Here is a 16,691-nt window from a genome sequence, read left to right on the forward strand (position 1 = left end):
ACTCAGTCTTGTTTAAAGTGAGTCATACCCATTATAGCCTGCAATGTACGCTTATTTACGATATTCTCCGGAAACCAAGATATGATGAATTTGTATTCAATGCAATTAACTAAAGCCTTATTTTTAATTTCGATTATAATTCTGACATGGCTTGATTTATTAAGTTCGTCATTGTTCTAAGCATCTAATAAGATGGTTCGCATAACTATTACCAGGTATATACTAAACTATTACCTATTTTGTCTTAAGTTATACTACTTTTATAAGCGATGTATTCAGTATTGTATATATATAGTATACAATCTCTCTCTTAGTTATATTGCATACTACCGCAAGGTTTCTGAATAATATCCAGTTTTCTAGTATATAATTTTCTATTATGTTCTAACTTGTCGACCTCATTGCTTGTCTAAAATTCCTAACTTGTTATAACTTAGAACATTCAACTTCTCATTTGGTATCAAAACGTACTGAAATTTTCATCAACTCTCAAGCTGTAAGTCGTGTCTTCATTGTTCAAAGGCGACCCTGCCTTCATTAATGCTTAGGACACATCCCTTTTGTCATCACTGCAGCGTGTCTTTCCTTCAACGAAAGGAGAAAGGCCTTATATTACGCCTTTGTTTTGAATGCTAGTGTAAGTATGTTTTATTTTCCTTATATTTAACTGAATAAAACTTTTAGTATACTACTTATATATATATATACATATACTATATATACTATATACATATACTATATATACTAAACTACAGTTAATTGTAAAAGGCTGTGAAGTATAGAGCGACTGTATATGATTTATATACAATCTTTGAAAGACACATAATACTATTATTATTATTGTTCCGTTTTTAACGAATGGAATGGATGAAAGGAGACAAATGCATTATTTAAAAAAAAAACATAAGTCATTATATGCATATATTCGGTTCATAATAAAGTCAAAAGAAACAATTAAACACGAGTATCAAAACATTTGTAAAGAAAATTATGTATAAGCTGCCAACAACAGCAGTTATAATTTGATTATCATCGGAAATATCCCAAGGGCTTCTTTTCGTTATCATGTTTCTTGTAACTTGATCTCTCTATATTAAACATCTAACGGCTCGTCCCTATTTTACCGGGGTTAGCAATAAACATACTAAAATATATAGGTTATAATTATCGCATAACACCTTTTGAATGTCAATATGTTTTTTCAAGTAGGTGCAGTGGTTCCGAAAATTCTTCCTTAGATGTACATAAACTCGCTCCTTTCTCTTTATAATATTAGTGTACATAAATGATTTGAACAACATTGACTTGTATATGTATAATAGTCAGTAATTTATATATTTAATAGCGGGCCACAGCAGTTTGAATAGAATCCCAGTGTATTTAAAATTTATTCACGAGTGCCTGCGAAATATAGACGGTGGGTATACCCGCACTGAAAGATAAATAGCAAAGGTGTTCTAACGATTGCAAACTGTAACCAAAATTATTAAGATATAATTTACTACTAAGTTACAGATTTTCTGCCAAGGCTACGTTGGTAGTAACTGAAAATGCAAAGCATTTCACAGTAATGCTACCAAAATATGCCTTTGTAAATTTCAACTACGATACTAGCAAATATACATATATAGAGCAAATAATACAATTAATTTTTTCCATTTACGTTCCAATGACTGTTGACACAGTTAGACAGATATCTCTATGAGTAATCAAATTATTAATTAAACACTCGAGATACAGACGGAAAAACTAACAATTTCGTTAATCTAGTCGGCAACCGTTTTTATTTCTGGCAAGATATTAAATTGGCGTGTAATCGTGTATTATCAACATAATGATAACGAGCAGTTATCAAATACAATTAATATGCAATTCATTTGATTTAAACTTAACTTTATCAAGGGAGTCAATATTTTGGACATGACCTCATATTCATAATATGACAATATTTATATTTCTACTTACATATTTCTTATGGAATTTATACTTAGTTATATTTTAATCAAAAGAATTGTGATACAGCATTTCCAAGTAACCGCGTCTTACTTTGCTTAACTTGTCTTCATTTATTCTACGTTCTTTTGGAGTTAAAATGAAATAATTCAAGTTGTGAATCATTATATTTACTTATTCATATCTCATAATCTTATCAATAATGCTTAGTCACTTTGTTACGTCTATTTTTGTAACATTATCTGTTACGTATTTATTAATTCTAGTTACTTTATTCAATTAACTTTATTTTACTGTAATATTGATGTTTACGTCGAAAAATAAACGAATTCAAAACATTTGGTTTTCAGCATGAAACTATAATATTATGTCTATTGTTAATATTAATGATTTTTATGAAGTATTCTTTTGAGTTATGTTCATCACAAAAAGCTTGAAATTAATATGCTAAATTTCAAATAATCTCAAAAAGTCTCGAAATCTATAGTTCAGTAAGATTTAGTAGATGCATGCTTATTGTTGTTTTATTTCTTAATAAGAATATTTATTAAGTAATAATTCATAATTATAGGAAGGTGTTTGTGCTTTAAAATTAACAATGGCTAAGACGTTGCAAGTTTTCGGTTGCAAGTGCCCAACTGTACTTTATACGTTTTATGTGTATGGATAAATATACTCGAAGTACTCTTGTCTGCGGTTGCATTGGATAAGATAATCTTACCACATTGATCCCTCCTGCACAGCTGCGGAGGCAACGAACCTATCAACTGGTTTACATACACTCTTTATCGGGATTCAATAACGTTAGATATATTTTGCCCATTATTATAATTGCTTTATCCGGCTTTTATTATGATCTCAGGTGTAATTTTTATAAGACGCTTTACTTTTTCTCTCAGTAACTAAATATTTATCGTAATACACTCAAATTTCTATGGTTATGTTTTATGTCTAATTATCTGTACCCGCGACTTTGTCCGCGTGGAATTTAACACTACTTTCTGATGCTGAGACATGTTAAAAATAAAAATACATAGAAAAAAGCTGCATGTCAGTTTTATACTGAACCAACTATTTATATATGTTTTTATTAATGGCTCATTTTTTTATTTCAGATTTGTCCAAGAATCGATTCAGTGAGGTGCCCGATGAACTGACTACGTACGTGTATTTAGAGAAGTTACTACTGTCCCAAAACATCATCAAAAGTGTACCTGATTCCGTTGGAGGCCTACAGTCTCTCACATATTTAGATCTCAGGTAAAACAAACAATTAATTATATTGCAATCATGTTAAAGAACACATGTATATTGCGGTATTCGCAGTGCATTATATTATATTATACATACACAGTTGGCCCAATGTTATTAGAATTTTTAAATACATAATTTGTTTTTTGTACCTACTAAGTATCAGAAAATTAAAACTCTGTGAGAACAAATACTAGGACACCTATAGGTACCTATTTGGTATATAATTATATTTATTATCCCAATGCCGTTGACTAAACTTGCGGTTAACCCTAAGTACTTTGAGTTTCTGGTCCGACCGCTTCTTAAAGTATAACAACTGCGTTTGATCTCTATAAAGGTTATAAATAATAAAAATATAGCGGTACAGAAATAAATCCTAAGTTATAAGAGTAAATATTTTTAAGACGACCTTGTCGTCTTGTCACATTTAAAGATTATTGTACCATACAAAATGTCTGTGCTTAATTGTTCTCGTTCTCAGTACTGTAATTGTAGAAATAAAAAGATAGGAAATATAAATATAAAACTTGTGGAATATGTATTTATTTGGAATGGAACACTTACATTGCTAAGTACAAACATATTTAGAATATAACTTGCAGATTTAAATAAACTTATGATTTCTTGTCGCTGTGTAGTTTGCATTTTGGAGCACTTGCATCAGTTCCATTTTGACGTTAAGACGTAGTTCTTCCGGTATAGTCTTTAAATGAGGCAACAGTGACAAAAGGAACAATCTGTCAGAATCATCTGGTTCGGTTTTTGTGGAAGTGTCGACACTCGCAAACGCAAATTCATCGGGTTTGTTAATTTTAGGTATTTTTGAAGTAACTAAAACGTCAACATCGTCATTTGAATATTCTCTGGATTCTTCATGATTCCCGATTTCCTCATTGTCATCTTCTGAGCTCTGATCTTCTTCTTTTCCTATTTTTAATTTTCTTTTGCATCTCCACGATGATGTTGCTCTGTTAGGTTTCAAAACTTCATCGGATTCACTCGAGGCTTCACCTTCATTATTTTCAGGAATGGATTGGTTTTTTAATAAAAATTGTAAGTGTTTGAAATAAATGTATGGTTTCCTGGTTCTATTTGGATTTGCAATGTATTTTTGAAAGCAATCCCGGATGCTTTTCCATTTCTTCTGAAGTTGAAGTTCTGTAAAAAAATGTAACGTAATAAACAAGAAATAACTACTTACTTGATGTTAAATTAAGTAACATTATGTATATATTAACTTATGTTAATATATAACATTAATTATACTTGGTATTAAATCCCAGTGTACGAGATGAGAACACGCAGTAACTAGAGATGACTTCTTATAAAAACCAGTTGGTAGGTACTTAGTAATCAGCTCGAGAATTGAATATATACTTTTTGAGAGTTGGTAACACGTGGTAATAATGTAGCTATTATTACTGTTTTTATATTTACCAAGTTCTCGCATCTCGCTCTTTGATAGTTTTACATCGTTCTGCATAAGTTCAGTGACTATTTCATTCCATAACTTGTGTCTACCATTCTTTGCTCGATATTCCAAATCTTCAAAATCCCATATGCCAGGTCGTTTCTTCACCTCATCTATGAGACGTTCGGGGTCATATTCAAACTGCATTATGGCTATCAAGGTCAACAACTGTTTAAACGCTCGTACAAACGGGCGGGCAGACACCGGGCGACTGACGCGCAGCGGGGGAACGCTGCGGTTTTGCTTCAAAATGGCCGCTGTGTCGAGTAGGGTGAATATCTCATCGTGGACAGACGTAGCCGAAGCAATGAACTTTTGTAATATAAACGCACAGAAATAAAATTATCTTAAATTCGATAATCGTGTAGGTATGGTGCCTATATTCGTACAAGGCTGTCATTATACTGTCTTTATAATATTTTTCCAATCAATAGTTTTGTAGTGTACAGAATTAATGTAAGTAAATTTATCAATATCAAAACGTAACTAAATTCTATGTTTTCTTACATAAATTAGAATTTATTATTTCAGCGAGGTACATTGTAGATTAGATACCCTCAGTACCCGTACTGCTTCATACTGGCATAAGTGACAGACATGAACTGCGCTCTATTCCAAATAAATATTGAGCGCCGTTCTGTTTAGATAAGGCCATTATATCAAATTAATTAGTTTAATTTTATACACACACCAATATTTATGTGACTTTTGTACTACCAACCTATTTAGAATGAATTGTAAGATAAGTATATCATTCTACATGCTGTTATGGCTCTGCAACCATATTCAATTAAATACCTGAGACATTAAATAAGACTTCACTTTTATTCGGTAAATTAGCTGATACGGTTAAAATTTACAGATTTATCATTATACCTGAAACAAAAATTTTGTACCCCTTTTTACGAAGATTGCACGGACGTAACGTTCATATACAGAAATGCTAATATTTTTTTAAATATGCATAAAAATATATTAAATCAATAAAAAAATCATTACACACACTAACCATATATTTGACACACACATAGTCTAAACTTATAATTTCAAATAATTATGTCGTATTTCGACCCTCTAGTATTAATAAAAATGTATTCCATAAATTATTTCAAGCAAATTAGACACAGCCTTTCACTGAAATTCGTGTAACCACAGGAAGTTTAACAAAACTCATTTTGTATTAATGGCTAAATCCGTCTGGTGTACAATAAATGCAAGATTAATATACTAGTCCCTTGAAATTGTGTGCAACCTAGCGCCGAGCTATCGAGCGTATAGCGCGACGCGCGGACGGATCGCAGCCCCCGCCGAGGGGAAACGCGCGTGCATGTCAGCGTTTTAACATCCAACGTATACTCTGTACGATATTTGGTATGTAAATATCATTTAACTATGAAGAATTTTAATTATCTTTACTTGTACCATTTTTAAATTAAATTTAGCTTTTAATGGTGATGGTCAACGTAACCAGTCTAATGAGCTATATTTTGTAAAAAAATATTTATTTTTAAATTTGTAGTAGGTTGTACTGCATTAAAAATAGAGTTCTTGGTCTTATGTCACATTGATTTAAAATTTAACAATTTTATTCAAAACCGGTCTAAAGGTTTCTTCAATAAGGTAGTAAGAAATTGTTGTTTTTAAATTAGTAAGCACTTTTAGAAGTTTCGTTCGCGTTGAATATATATATATTGTTTATTTACTTAACCTATGTACTTGTCCAAATACTACCTTGGTATATATATCTAAAAATTACACAACGATTGGTTAATTTCGCATTTATATTTGAGAAAAATAACCTAATAAACTGATATCAAATCTGCAGAGAATTAATAATATAAGCAAACACTACTACGTAAAGCTATGTAGGTATTCACTAATTGAACGTGTTGCTTCTGTACACAATTATGATTGTAACACTTGTATAAGAATCATTTAGGTTCGCACTTGTAAATAAACACATGGTTTGTCTGAAACAACAACTCTTGTATAGTTTCAATTACGAAATCAGTATACAGTATAGTATAGTATAACATTTAAAATAAAGTATAAAGTATAGCTTTTACCTTCTAGCTTCGTCTACAGCCGTAAAAAGGTAACAAAGAGAGATTCAAATTTATAATATTTGTATGGGTACATTTATAGACGTAGTAGTTAGTGACATGGTTGAAAAAATTTACACATTTTCTTACAATGCATTTTCAGCAATAATGAGCTAAATTTGAAAAATTTTAGCTGCTTGTTATTTATAAAATGACCTTTGCAAAGTGAAGCAAAATTGGATCTGAATACATAATCTTTTATCGTTTTAGATACAGATAACTAAAAATATTATATACACTCAGTCATTGTTTACATAGATTTAATTAGATTGTACAATATCGCCTCATTTGGATTATATTAAGCTTAAATGTGTACTTACTAAAGTAGGTACTGGTGTTGTCGTTAATATTTAAATATTTACTCAGGCTAAACAGCATTATATTTCCGACATCCTTAATAATTAAAATCTATGTTATACATAATCAAATTGAACCTTATATCAACCCTATAAGACTTACTATATGATCAGATTTCAATGTATGGTAATTATTGCATCCGACCGGAATTCTGGCACCGGTTCATGTAATTATTACGTTCATGTTACGTTCTAGTCCCAAGGAGTAATATATCTGTATGTATATCTAGCATCTATCTACTATTTATTGTTTTGACCACCTCATCTCTAGTACAAGTCCTTATTGTTTTGGTAAGGATTTATGAGTTTGTTAATAATTCAGATCCATTGATTTAACATAACTTCAATGTTTCTAATAAAGTTAAGGTTATAACAATTCAGTGATATCACTACACTACATATCTCAGAATGAAAACTGCATCCTACCGTACCTCCTCTTTTCATCTACTGGCGTGAAAACTGTATATAAACGCGATTTTTTATCATTCAATTCTTCTATTTTCAAAATTCACACATCGCTATTCCATAGTTCAAAAAGTATAGCATCCAGGTTTGTCTCACAATCTATTCTTTATTCTCATTACACTGAATATGAAAATGAAGGAACTCATGTGAAAGTTTAATCTTGGGCTATAGATATGTACCACCATGAACAAACATATATTTACACTGTACAATAACGCCCACGGCATTTCATGCATGACCCCTTTTAAATACTGGGTGTGGACTGTTCCCTTCAATGAAATAACATACACTTCAATGCAGCACGTCCAACTGCTACTTGGGAGAAATTCAAGATGATGGCAGAGTCTTCGTGTTGTGAGGCGATTGTAAGAAATGAAGACATATGGCCTATTTGCTAACAATAAATACCCTATCAGGTCGACTTACGATTCCTGCAGCATAGTCTTATAAAGCTATATAGTGGAGACGATTGTGAGTGATGGGGGCAAATGGCCTAATTGCTAGCACTACACTATCAGCTCAACCTCAAAGCTCTGCTGAAAACCATCGTGGTTAATCCCTGGGTCATTCGCCACAACTTGATTTCACCAACATCGTATCAACCTCGACTAGTACCTCGTCGGCATATAGGTACAGAAAAATGAAAATCACTACAGCTTTTGTATTATTTTTACCAATATTTATTATTTTCATTATTTTGTATTAGGGCCAAAAATTTTGTTGATTTTAACATTTATTTGATCGTTTATCTGATATGCTATGCTATATTACAAATATTCATACATTTCACCTGACATAAATATTTCTTCCAATACCGTGCTAACTAGTATTCCGAAAACGAAAATAATCTCTATCGGTACGTGATAAGAGCGCAGATGTTTTTAGGCCGGCATAAAGATCAGTGGGAAGGTGAACGACCGCAAGTGTCACGGTCGTCGTGGTGCTACCGCGCACATGGTTCTGCGACGTCGATTAAACAATACCTATTAGGTATTCTGTAACAATGGACGTTATATTATTTGGTAATGCAATTGTTGATACTTGAATAATTCGTATCCGCTTTCCTATATAACTACTAGCTTTTCCCGCGGTTACACACGCATGAAATTTAAATCCTGTGATATTATAATATATAAACTATATTAATGTAAAATTTCATCAAAATCCGTTCAGTAGTTTAGCGTGTAAGGGGAACAAACATCCATCCATCCATACTCACAAACTTTAGCGTTAGTTGGTTATTAGTAAGATACAGGTTAGCCGTAAAGTATATATATGAAGCCGAAAGGTCGTGATTATCCAAGAATATGAACAAATTTCTCCAAGAAATTATGTCGATATTTGATTTTTTTTTAAATCTTCAACAAGCTGCGTCACGTGATGAATGTTGTGTGTAAAATTCAGAATTTAATTTCATGTGTCCATTTTGTTTCTTGGTGAAAGTGGCTCAGTTATGTTAGTAAATGAGGTATTGTACCTGATTCTTGAATTGGTATATTCTTTCTCATTATGGCAAGATTACAACTTATAAAACATTCAACATTAGGCAGAAATAATAAACGTATATAAAGTATACACGAACAGTCTTTGTATGAAAATATTTTCAAAAATGCGAATAGCACTTAAGTTTTTGTACAAAATCGAACCAAATGAAGTAGTTTGACAAAACAATGAGGTATTTAATATTTACTAGCAAATTTTATAATTGATTTTCCAATAGCCCTCTTTAGTTTGTTTACGATCTTATTTTCTGTTTTTTTCTAAACTTTTAAATCATTATCATTTCGGTGTTTACCTACTCATTTCCTATAAAATTTTTCTCGTCACTAAATCTCTTTTCTCTTTTTCCTTCATCTGTCTATATTTACATTCATCGACTTTCATATTTCAGTCTTGATTATGAAATTAAATTTTTAAGGGCTATTTCTTGCAGGCATATATTAATGTCAATTCTTGAGGTTAGTTTTAAACTGTTATTAATTATAATAATAGTCGTTATAATTAAATTTCCAGTAATTTAAGAAATAGAGTCGAGGTATCAAACTTTGCAAAATTAATAAACGTTACTCAATACTCAATGCATATAGTAAAATGTATCTGGTCACCTAATGGAAAATTCTCACTCACCATGATAGAACACAAAACAATTATTATTATAATTGTCTTGTGTGTGGTGTTCACAAATGTATTGTGATAAGCTTAAGTTTTGTTTTATTCTTTTAGTTTAATCCTACGGATTTTGTTTATGAAAAAAATAAGTTAAAAATCATTGTTTTTTTAAATACCACAAGTGCATATGCACAAGTCTCGATCTCAGTTACATAGAAATCGTGATTAATCATGTTTATTAATAAATAATGATAAAGAATAAAGTCATAAATGTATTACGCTGAACTGTAATATACACAATTGTTAAACATGAACCTCGTAAATTGTTCGCTTACGGTTACCGAGAATGTTTGCTTTACATTGAGTGTTCTGTAAACGGGACAACATGTCTCAAAATAATTGTACGAAGGAACTAGCTTGTTGACCACTAAGACAAGTCCAAGCATTTAACAGACTCCATCTAGGTATGTGCCAGTATAAAATTGTTTATTACATTTCTTATTAACTTATAACTACAGTATTTACCTATTGTATGAAAGCTTATAATAATATTGTATAGTAGTCTAATCGCGAGTTCGATTCCTCGCATTTGCGTTCATGAGAATGATTGTTTGTGTCGGTCTGGGTGTTTTCTATGTATGTATTTACAAAAATCGAACCATTGTTTAATTATCCATTTCTTATTATTCTCTATTCTGTATTTTAATAAAATATTCATTGGCATAACGTGTATTATATGCCGCATATTAATTATAGTGGCATGGCATGTATCGTATAATGACCCAATATTTAAACCCATACAGGTGACAGGGAGGTTGAGGGAAGGGGATTGTTTGCAATAGGGACTAATGACGCCATTGCTAACAATGTACTATTTTAGGTTGACCCGCTTGGGAATCACCATGTGAAATTAATCTACAATTAACCAAATTATAGATTAATTTCACATGATAGACTAATTGATCTGATTTTGTTCTCATTCTGTCATCTTTATTTTGTATCTCGGCGTAGATAGCTTAAACAGGTTTGCTATTCTATAAAATAAATAGGTGAAGGAATTTTCACGTTAATTAATGTTGAATATGTCGTTAAATAGCCCCACAGCTATAACCACCGCATTTCATACGAGCGTGTCAATATGATTATTCTCGGTCAAGCTTGAAATGTTCAATTTCACAATAATCAATGTTCTATATCGATCAAAACACGCTTTGCGATCACAATTTCAGCAAATCACAGGTAATAAAACGACAAACTGGCCGTAACTTACGCATTTTAGGGATGTGACATTCTGAGTAAAAAACTCGGTTATATAAGTACCGATATTTTTCTAAATAAAAACGTGTTTTCAATAACACTGGATTTTATTTTCCCATAACCCTAATTTTTGTTCCCCTTGGCAAGTGGGTTTACTTATTGTTTTAGGTCACCAGTGGGGCTAGCTTTTTTGGCTTCTAGAATAAAAAAAATAGGCTAATTTTTAAATATTGATGTTTATCAGAAAACTCGATTTTTACAGAATAATAATCGATTAGTTTTTCACATCCCTAATGCATTGTGATCGCGGTTCGGCGCGCGCTCACACACCATAACGCCGATCAAATGCGCGTGCTCATGAATGCGATAGACCTTTCGAAAACGGAACACGCGTGCCAAAAGTACGTTATTTACTATAGTACAATAGAAACAATGTTACGCAATGATCGATTCAATCCTAGAAAATTAGGTTAGCTACTTTTCAGAGTTACTTTCAGTGGTAAGCAATCAGTAGAATAGAAAATGTAATGGTGACAACCAGAATTGTTTGGATGTTTCTCAATAATAATCAACTTTGTAAAATCAAAATTAATCTGTAATTAATGTTTAAGGATTAAGTGCAATACTAATCACACTCGCTTACGGATGCTATTATTATAGATTTTTTATTAAAAAATGTCTATGTATGTATTATGGACCTTTTAGAAGAATATCTCTAATTTATAATGAAAACGCAACGTATTTTGATAAAAAATCTACTAGAAGAAGTGAGCGGCGAGAACAGTCACATGAAAACAGCGAGTATATATTGTACTAGTTAGAGATCTACATGAATATTTCTATATTTTATAAACAAAATATTGGCTTGCGTTCTAACTTCATTTAAATAGACTTTTTTTTTTTAATTTACCAACTTCATTCTCATTCTATCATCCTCTACTGGTGCACTCGCCATCATATACCGTTAGCCTAGACGAGTGCACCTTACGATTATTGTCTAGTAAAAAAATAGTTTATATAAACTTAAAAGTATAATTATTCTACCGTTCCGGTCTACGAAATAAAACTATTGGTCTTTGTAACAACAGTGGAGAATCACGCCGGAGTAAGCTACACCATAATAGGCGTGCAAATTAACATTTACGATTGTGTTAAAATGTATTTCATAATAGACCGGTGAAACGAAAGTTGTTTCCTATGTAGGTTTTATAGTTTTGTAGACAAATGACGAACTGTTCGTATATCACATCATAGCTATTGCAGTTGAAGACAATCCAAATATAAATAAACGAAAAAGGTTTGTAAGAGGTTGAAAGGTTGTACGAAAGTACTTTTAAAGCTAGAAGATTTAAACTTATTTATTAGACTGTTGATTAAATATAAATAAATATGACATTCATAGTTTGTAAAAATTTTACCCTTAAAGAGATAAATAAATATATTCTAATGTTTTTTATCATATAACGTAATCTTTAGAAGGTTTACTTAAATGAATGAGTTAGAAATGTTTCGTTGTTTTTAATTATGTGCTAAAATGTGACTATAAGGGTTGTCGCGTCCGCAGCAGTGACAAGATGTACATTACATATATATATATATCAGTTGAATGTTATAGTCCATTTGAGCCATAACTATCAAAGTATAAACTCATAGCACCTAATAATTAAGACAGCTTGTAGACGATTCGTTTACAGATGAGCACTTGTTGTATGTATTTGGGCCAGCTAACGGGAGTCACACATGTGTTAGTGTGATTATAGTTCAATACGTTATTAAGTACACCATATAAATATAGGTATTAATTTTAATAATAATACTGTTATTATATTATTTTGTTCATTGTACATTTTATATGTATTTTTGTTATTCATGTGGTATGATGTAAAATGTACAATCAGCTCTATTATTTTAGTACTTCAAGTTATAAAAATAGAGTAATACATTTGCATTTATTACGTACAATTGAATTTCTGTTCCATGTAACTCGTATGTCTATAGAATATAAATTTATAAAGCCACTCTGGCATTTATAATAATATTATAAAGAATAAGAATATGTTTTCTTAAAACTTATTTTTAGTTACTTAAATACTTTAGTACTTTAATTTGTTATGAGTGTGTACAGTGTATATGAGATCGTCGAGTGGGTAGGAAATCGTATAATTAAATATGTGTTATACATATAATCTTTACAGTGAAAACCGTATCGAAATCCGTTGCGTAGTTTAGAATAAGTAGGCTAAGAATCAGACAGAAAAAACAGTGGTTTTGCTTGTGTAACACAGGACACATATTATTAAATGATAATTTACTACATATATGAAGCTGACTGTATATCAGTAAGGTATATGATTGAGGAAAACAAGCAGCAACGATTGTAAACTTTTAGTACTCTTATATTCATATTCAATATACTACACTGTTATATTTAATAACGTCGCATTATTCTGTAACTCCCAGACGTGATATGCTTGAAAAGCAGGCTACCGAATTTGAACTGTCTAGTCTTTTATTGCTATTGTATGCAACAAAATCCTAAATCTTGGAAATATGCATATAACTTGTTAAATTGCTACCTACTGCTTTTAGCACATTTGGGATAGGCTGAGTCAATTAAATGTGAATTGCACTATGAATTCATAGTAAGTTTTTAGCATCTTCCAATTTTCTCAATCTGTCGTCTAATGGACTTGATTCTTTATCTTTTCATGTGGGAGTTTCTGTCGATAAATTACACTGAATAGGCATGTCGGTGTCTGGAATTTTTCGGAAGGAATATAAGAGCACTTTGATAGTAATTTATTATGTTAATGTCTGTAAGAATTTTTGAGGGCCTTCATGTAACTATCTGGAAGTGCTATAACATTACTAACAGATGTTATTTTCAAATCTTCTTCGCTCTTTCTTTCTCTCTCTTTCAACAGATGAATCTACTACAGGAATGTAGATCAAATAATCTATTGCAGGAAAAGCACAAGAAACGTAGTCCAGAATAGGATTTATAAGAACATGGCGGGAGGTTCCAATACTATTAAATAATTCCCATTGTAAAGCCAGTCCACGCCCTAAATCAAATTATCCTAATTGCAAGTAACATAGTCGAAGAATTCTAACATGTGTTGTTGTTGTGTCACGCGGAATTTTATGGTCGTATATTGGGACATGTGGTTGGCATAGTCATATTTTATTATTCTCAGAATTTGCCAATTTTTAACACATACACTTAATTTAATTATATGTTTTAATAAGTTTTAATCTTCATGGATAATAAGTAACTCGCACAACTCCTCAAGTTACAGCACACAAGCACAGATATGAGTAAAGAACTCTTTGATTAGTGAGTTGCTTTGAAATTCAAATAAGAATTAAAAAATACTTTGTCAACTTATATTATATTTTGGATCCCAAGAGAGAAATATTGATAACTAAAACCAAATTAATCCGACAGATGGCCGTATTTTTCGCCCCATGTCACAGTGGACTTTAAACGTTGAATTCAAGTCATCGGGCAGTCGTGTCTGTTATGAACATTAGTATACCATTGACTCTTGTTTAGTCTAAATATGTGTACCAGTTTATGTATAAGCGTTTCTTATTAGGCGGGTGGTTTGCTTGCATGGCGCTTTTATGTATTATTTACGATAATTTTACTTTTATGTTTAACGTTTATAAATTGCGAGGCTATTCTGAATAGCAATAAGTAGGTATTGGCCATCTCGCAAATACCCTAGGACCTCCACATCGCTGTAATGTGCATAGCGTAGCCACCACATTGCTCTGTAGACTAAATCTACAGTAGTGTACGTATCTGGTGTATTCTATACACTATTATTACAGATGGTTCTCCGAATCAGCGTACGCAGATTTCAGGTGCGGGAAACGACTTATGGCGATAAACAAATGCATCGCTTTCCCTTTCTTTTTTTTTTAGATATATTAGCAGCCGCAGCCGCAGCTATAGCTTCATAAGTCGATAATAGGGCCAAGAGCACAGTACGCTCGTAACTGAAGGACTTATAGAGCTACTGAAGGTATGCTCCTAGCTGACAGATATGTTTTAGGGTTTCAAACACCGACCAAGCCAAGCCAAGCAGGGGATTAAAAATATTTAAAAATAGCATTCGGAAATATACTTAAACGTAAATATATGTTTCAAATCCGCGACTCTTTTACCATCTACCAATGGTGTCGATTGTCGGTTATATGGACAATAGAACGTAGCAAAAAGACATAACCTAATAGAAACCACCATATTTAATTCCTGGTGAATAAATGGTATGTTTTAATATTTTCATACTATACAATTTTCCAGTGCCTCGCTAGGGTGTACTCTAGTACAGGCAGGAGCGGCATTCCACCGAGATACATTAAAAATAGTGCTTGCTCGGCATAATTATGTCACTTACACATGAATGACGTGCAGAGAATGATTCTTGCATGTCTTTCACTAAGTAAGGAAACTGGTTGTAGTCAGAGTTCTATAAATTTTAGAAGCTCTAAGAATTAATAATTTAAACCACAATAATAGAATATTAATAGGAGGATATCTTTGTTAGTTACTTAACAATTGACTGTAAAATGTTGTACAATTCTAATATTTCTTTCTATGGATTGGTATGACAGAGAATTAATAATTCATTGATATTAATAATTTTAGCAATAAAATCATAAAAATTATATTTCAAATTGAAAATCTCACGTTCGTCTCCCTGTAATAGTAACTAATTGAAATAAATAGCCTGGTAATCACGTAAATATAGTTCTAGCTAATTCATAACCAGTAAACCGTACTATTTTTAAATTGATGATTCATTACCGTACAGAATTCATCATAAACATGCTTGCCAGGCCAGCCATTGTAAGTAGGTACGCACACTAGTCTGATAGTTTTTGCAACTAAATATAATCTAAATTGTTTTGTCTGCTCACCCACATAGGGGTTCCCTTCTCCGCGACCCTAGAGGAAATGAATCGATATCACGACCTTGGATCACCCGAGTGGAACGTGCGAATAATTTGTACTAAATAACGTGGGGAGCAGGGACTGAAGCCTTACCTACCGGATGTAATATAATGAATTACAAAATACAATTTAGGGCTATAAAAAAATGACAATGCATCAAATACTTAGAATATGATTAATAAGATATAGGTACTATATATCTCAGAAACATTTACGGGAAAATAATCTCTATAAAGCAACAGTAATATTGGAAAACAGATGTACTTATTAATTCATACCATCCGAAATTGTTACTTTGTCAACTCCTAAGTGCTGCTTGAAATATTAAGGATACGAAGATCCATCTCTATTTCTGTTTCTGACGCACATTTAAATTATTTACTCGTTGACAGAGGGAGGGGAGTTTTCTCCCTCGTGGGGAGCCTCGAAGGCAATAAACGGTTCGCCAGCAAATGTTATCATTGTCTATTAATTCAATGTAGGTGTGGTTACAGGCAAGGTTGTATATATTGAGACTATGCGAGTTATTTCTTTTTGTAAATGTTACAGACTTTTATGAAACATTTTTTATATTATTCTTAATAGATGACTGGAATAATGTGTAAGTCTTCGTTAGAGGTATACTCTGGCCGGGCACTACTTAAGGGTGATAGGAAGTGTATAGACTCAAGTTAGGTAGTTATCATGGCAAATTGCTCTGGAATTATCTACGATGGTTTCCAGAGGGAATCGCGTTACTACTCCTTATTATTAACAATGAA

The 16,691-nt window shown here is 31.9% G+C and overlaps 2 protein-coding genes across 4 annotated transcripts in view; one reads left to right on the forward strand and one right to left on the reverse strand.

Moving 5' to 3' along the window:
* Window positions 1-16,691, forward strand: part of LOC131852699 (leucine-rich repeat and calponin homology domain-containing protein) — a 64,749-nt gene that overhangs the window by 28,752 nt on the left and 19,306 nt on the right. For all 3 annotated transcript variants that reach the window (XM_059203416.1, XM_059203414.1, XM_059203415.1), the window contains exon 2: window positions 3,069-3,213. In XM_059203416.1, the coding sequence (XP_059059399.1) occupies window positions 3,069-3,213 (145 nt within the window). The remainder of the gene's footprint in view (window positions 1-3,068; window positions 3,214-16,691) is intronic.
* On the reverse strand, window positions 3,723-4,881 carry LOC131852701 (uncharacterized). Its single transcript, XM_059203418.1, has 2 exons — window positions 4,645-4,881; window positions 3,723-4,365 (listed from the first exon to the last, which is right to left on the reverse strand). The coding sequence occupies exons 1-2, from the start codon at window positions 4,823-4,825 to the stop codon at window positions 3,812-3,814; spliced, it is 735 nt and encodes a 244-aa protein (XP_059059401.1). The 5' UTR covers window positions 4,826-4,881; the 3' UTR covers window positions 3,723-3,811.

The sequence above is a fragment of the Achroia grisella genome, unplaced genomic scaffold (assembly GCF_030625045.1).
Source record: "Achroia grisella isolate CSIRO2021 unplaced genomic scaffold, CSIRO_AGI_Agris_v1 utg856, whole genome shotgun sequence".
NCBI classification, from domain to species: Eukaryota; Metazoa; Arthropoda; class Insecta; order Lepidoptera; family Pyralidae; genus Achroia; species Achroia grisella.

Excerpts from the sequence above, each read along its gene's own strand:
- LOC131852701 (XM_059203418.1), bottom strand. The coding sequence starts at position 4,825 with ATGCAGTTTGAATATGACCCCGAACGTCTCATAGATGAGGTGAAGAAA. Across the intron at positions 4,366-4,644 it reads GAGCGAGATGCGAGAACTTG|AACTTCAACTTCAGAAGAAA; the intron begins GTAAATATAAAA and ends ATTTTTTTACAG.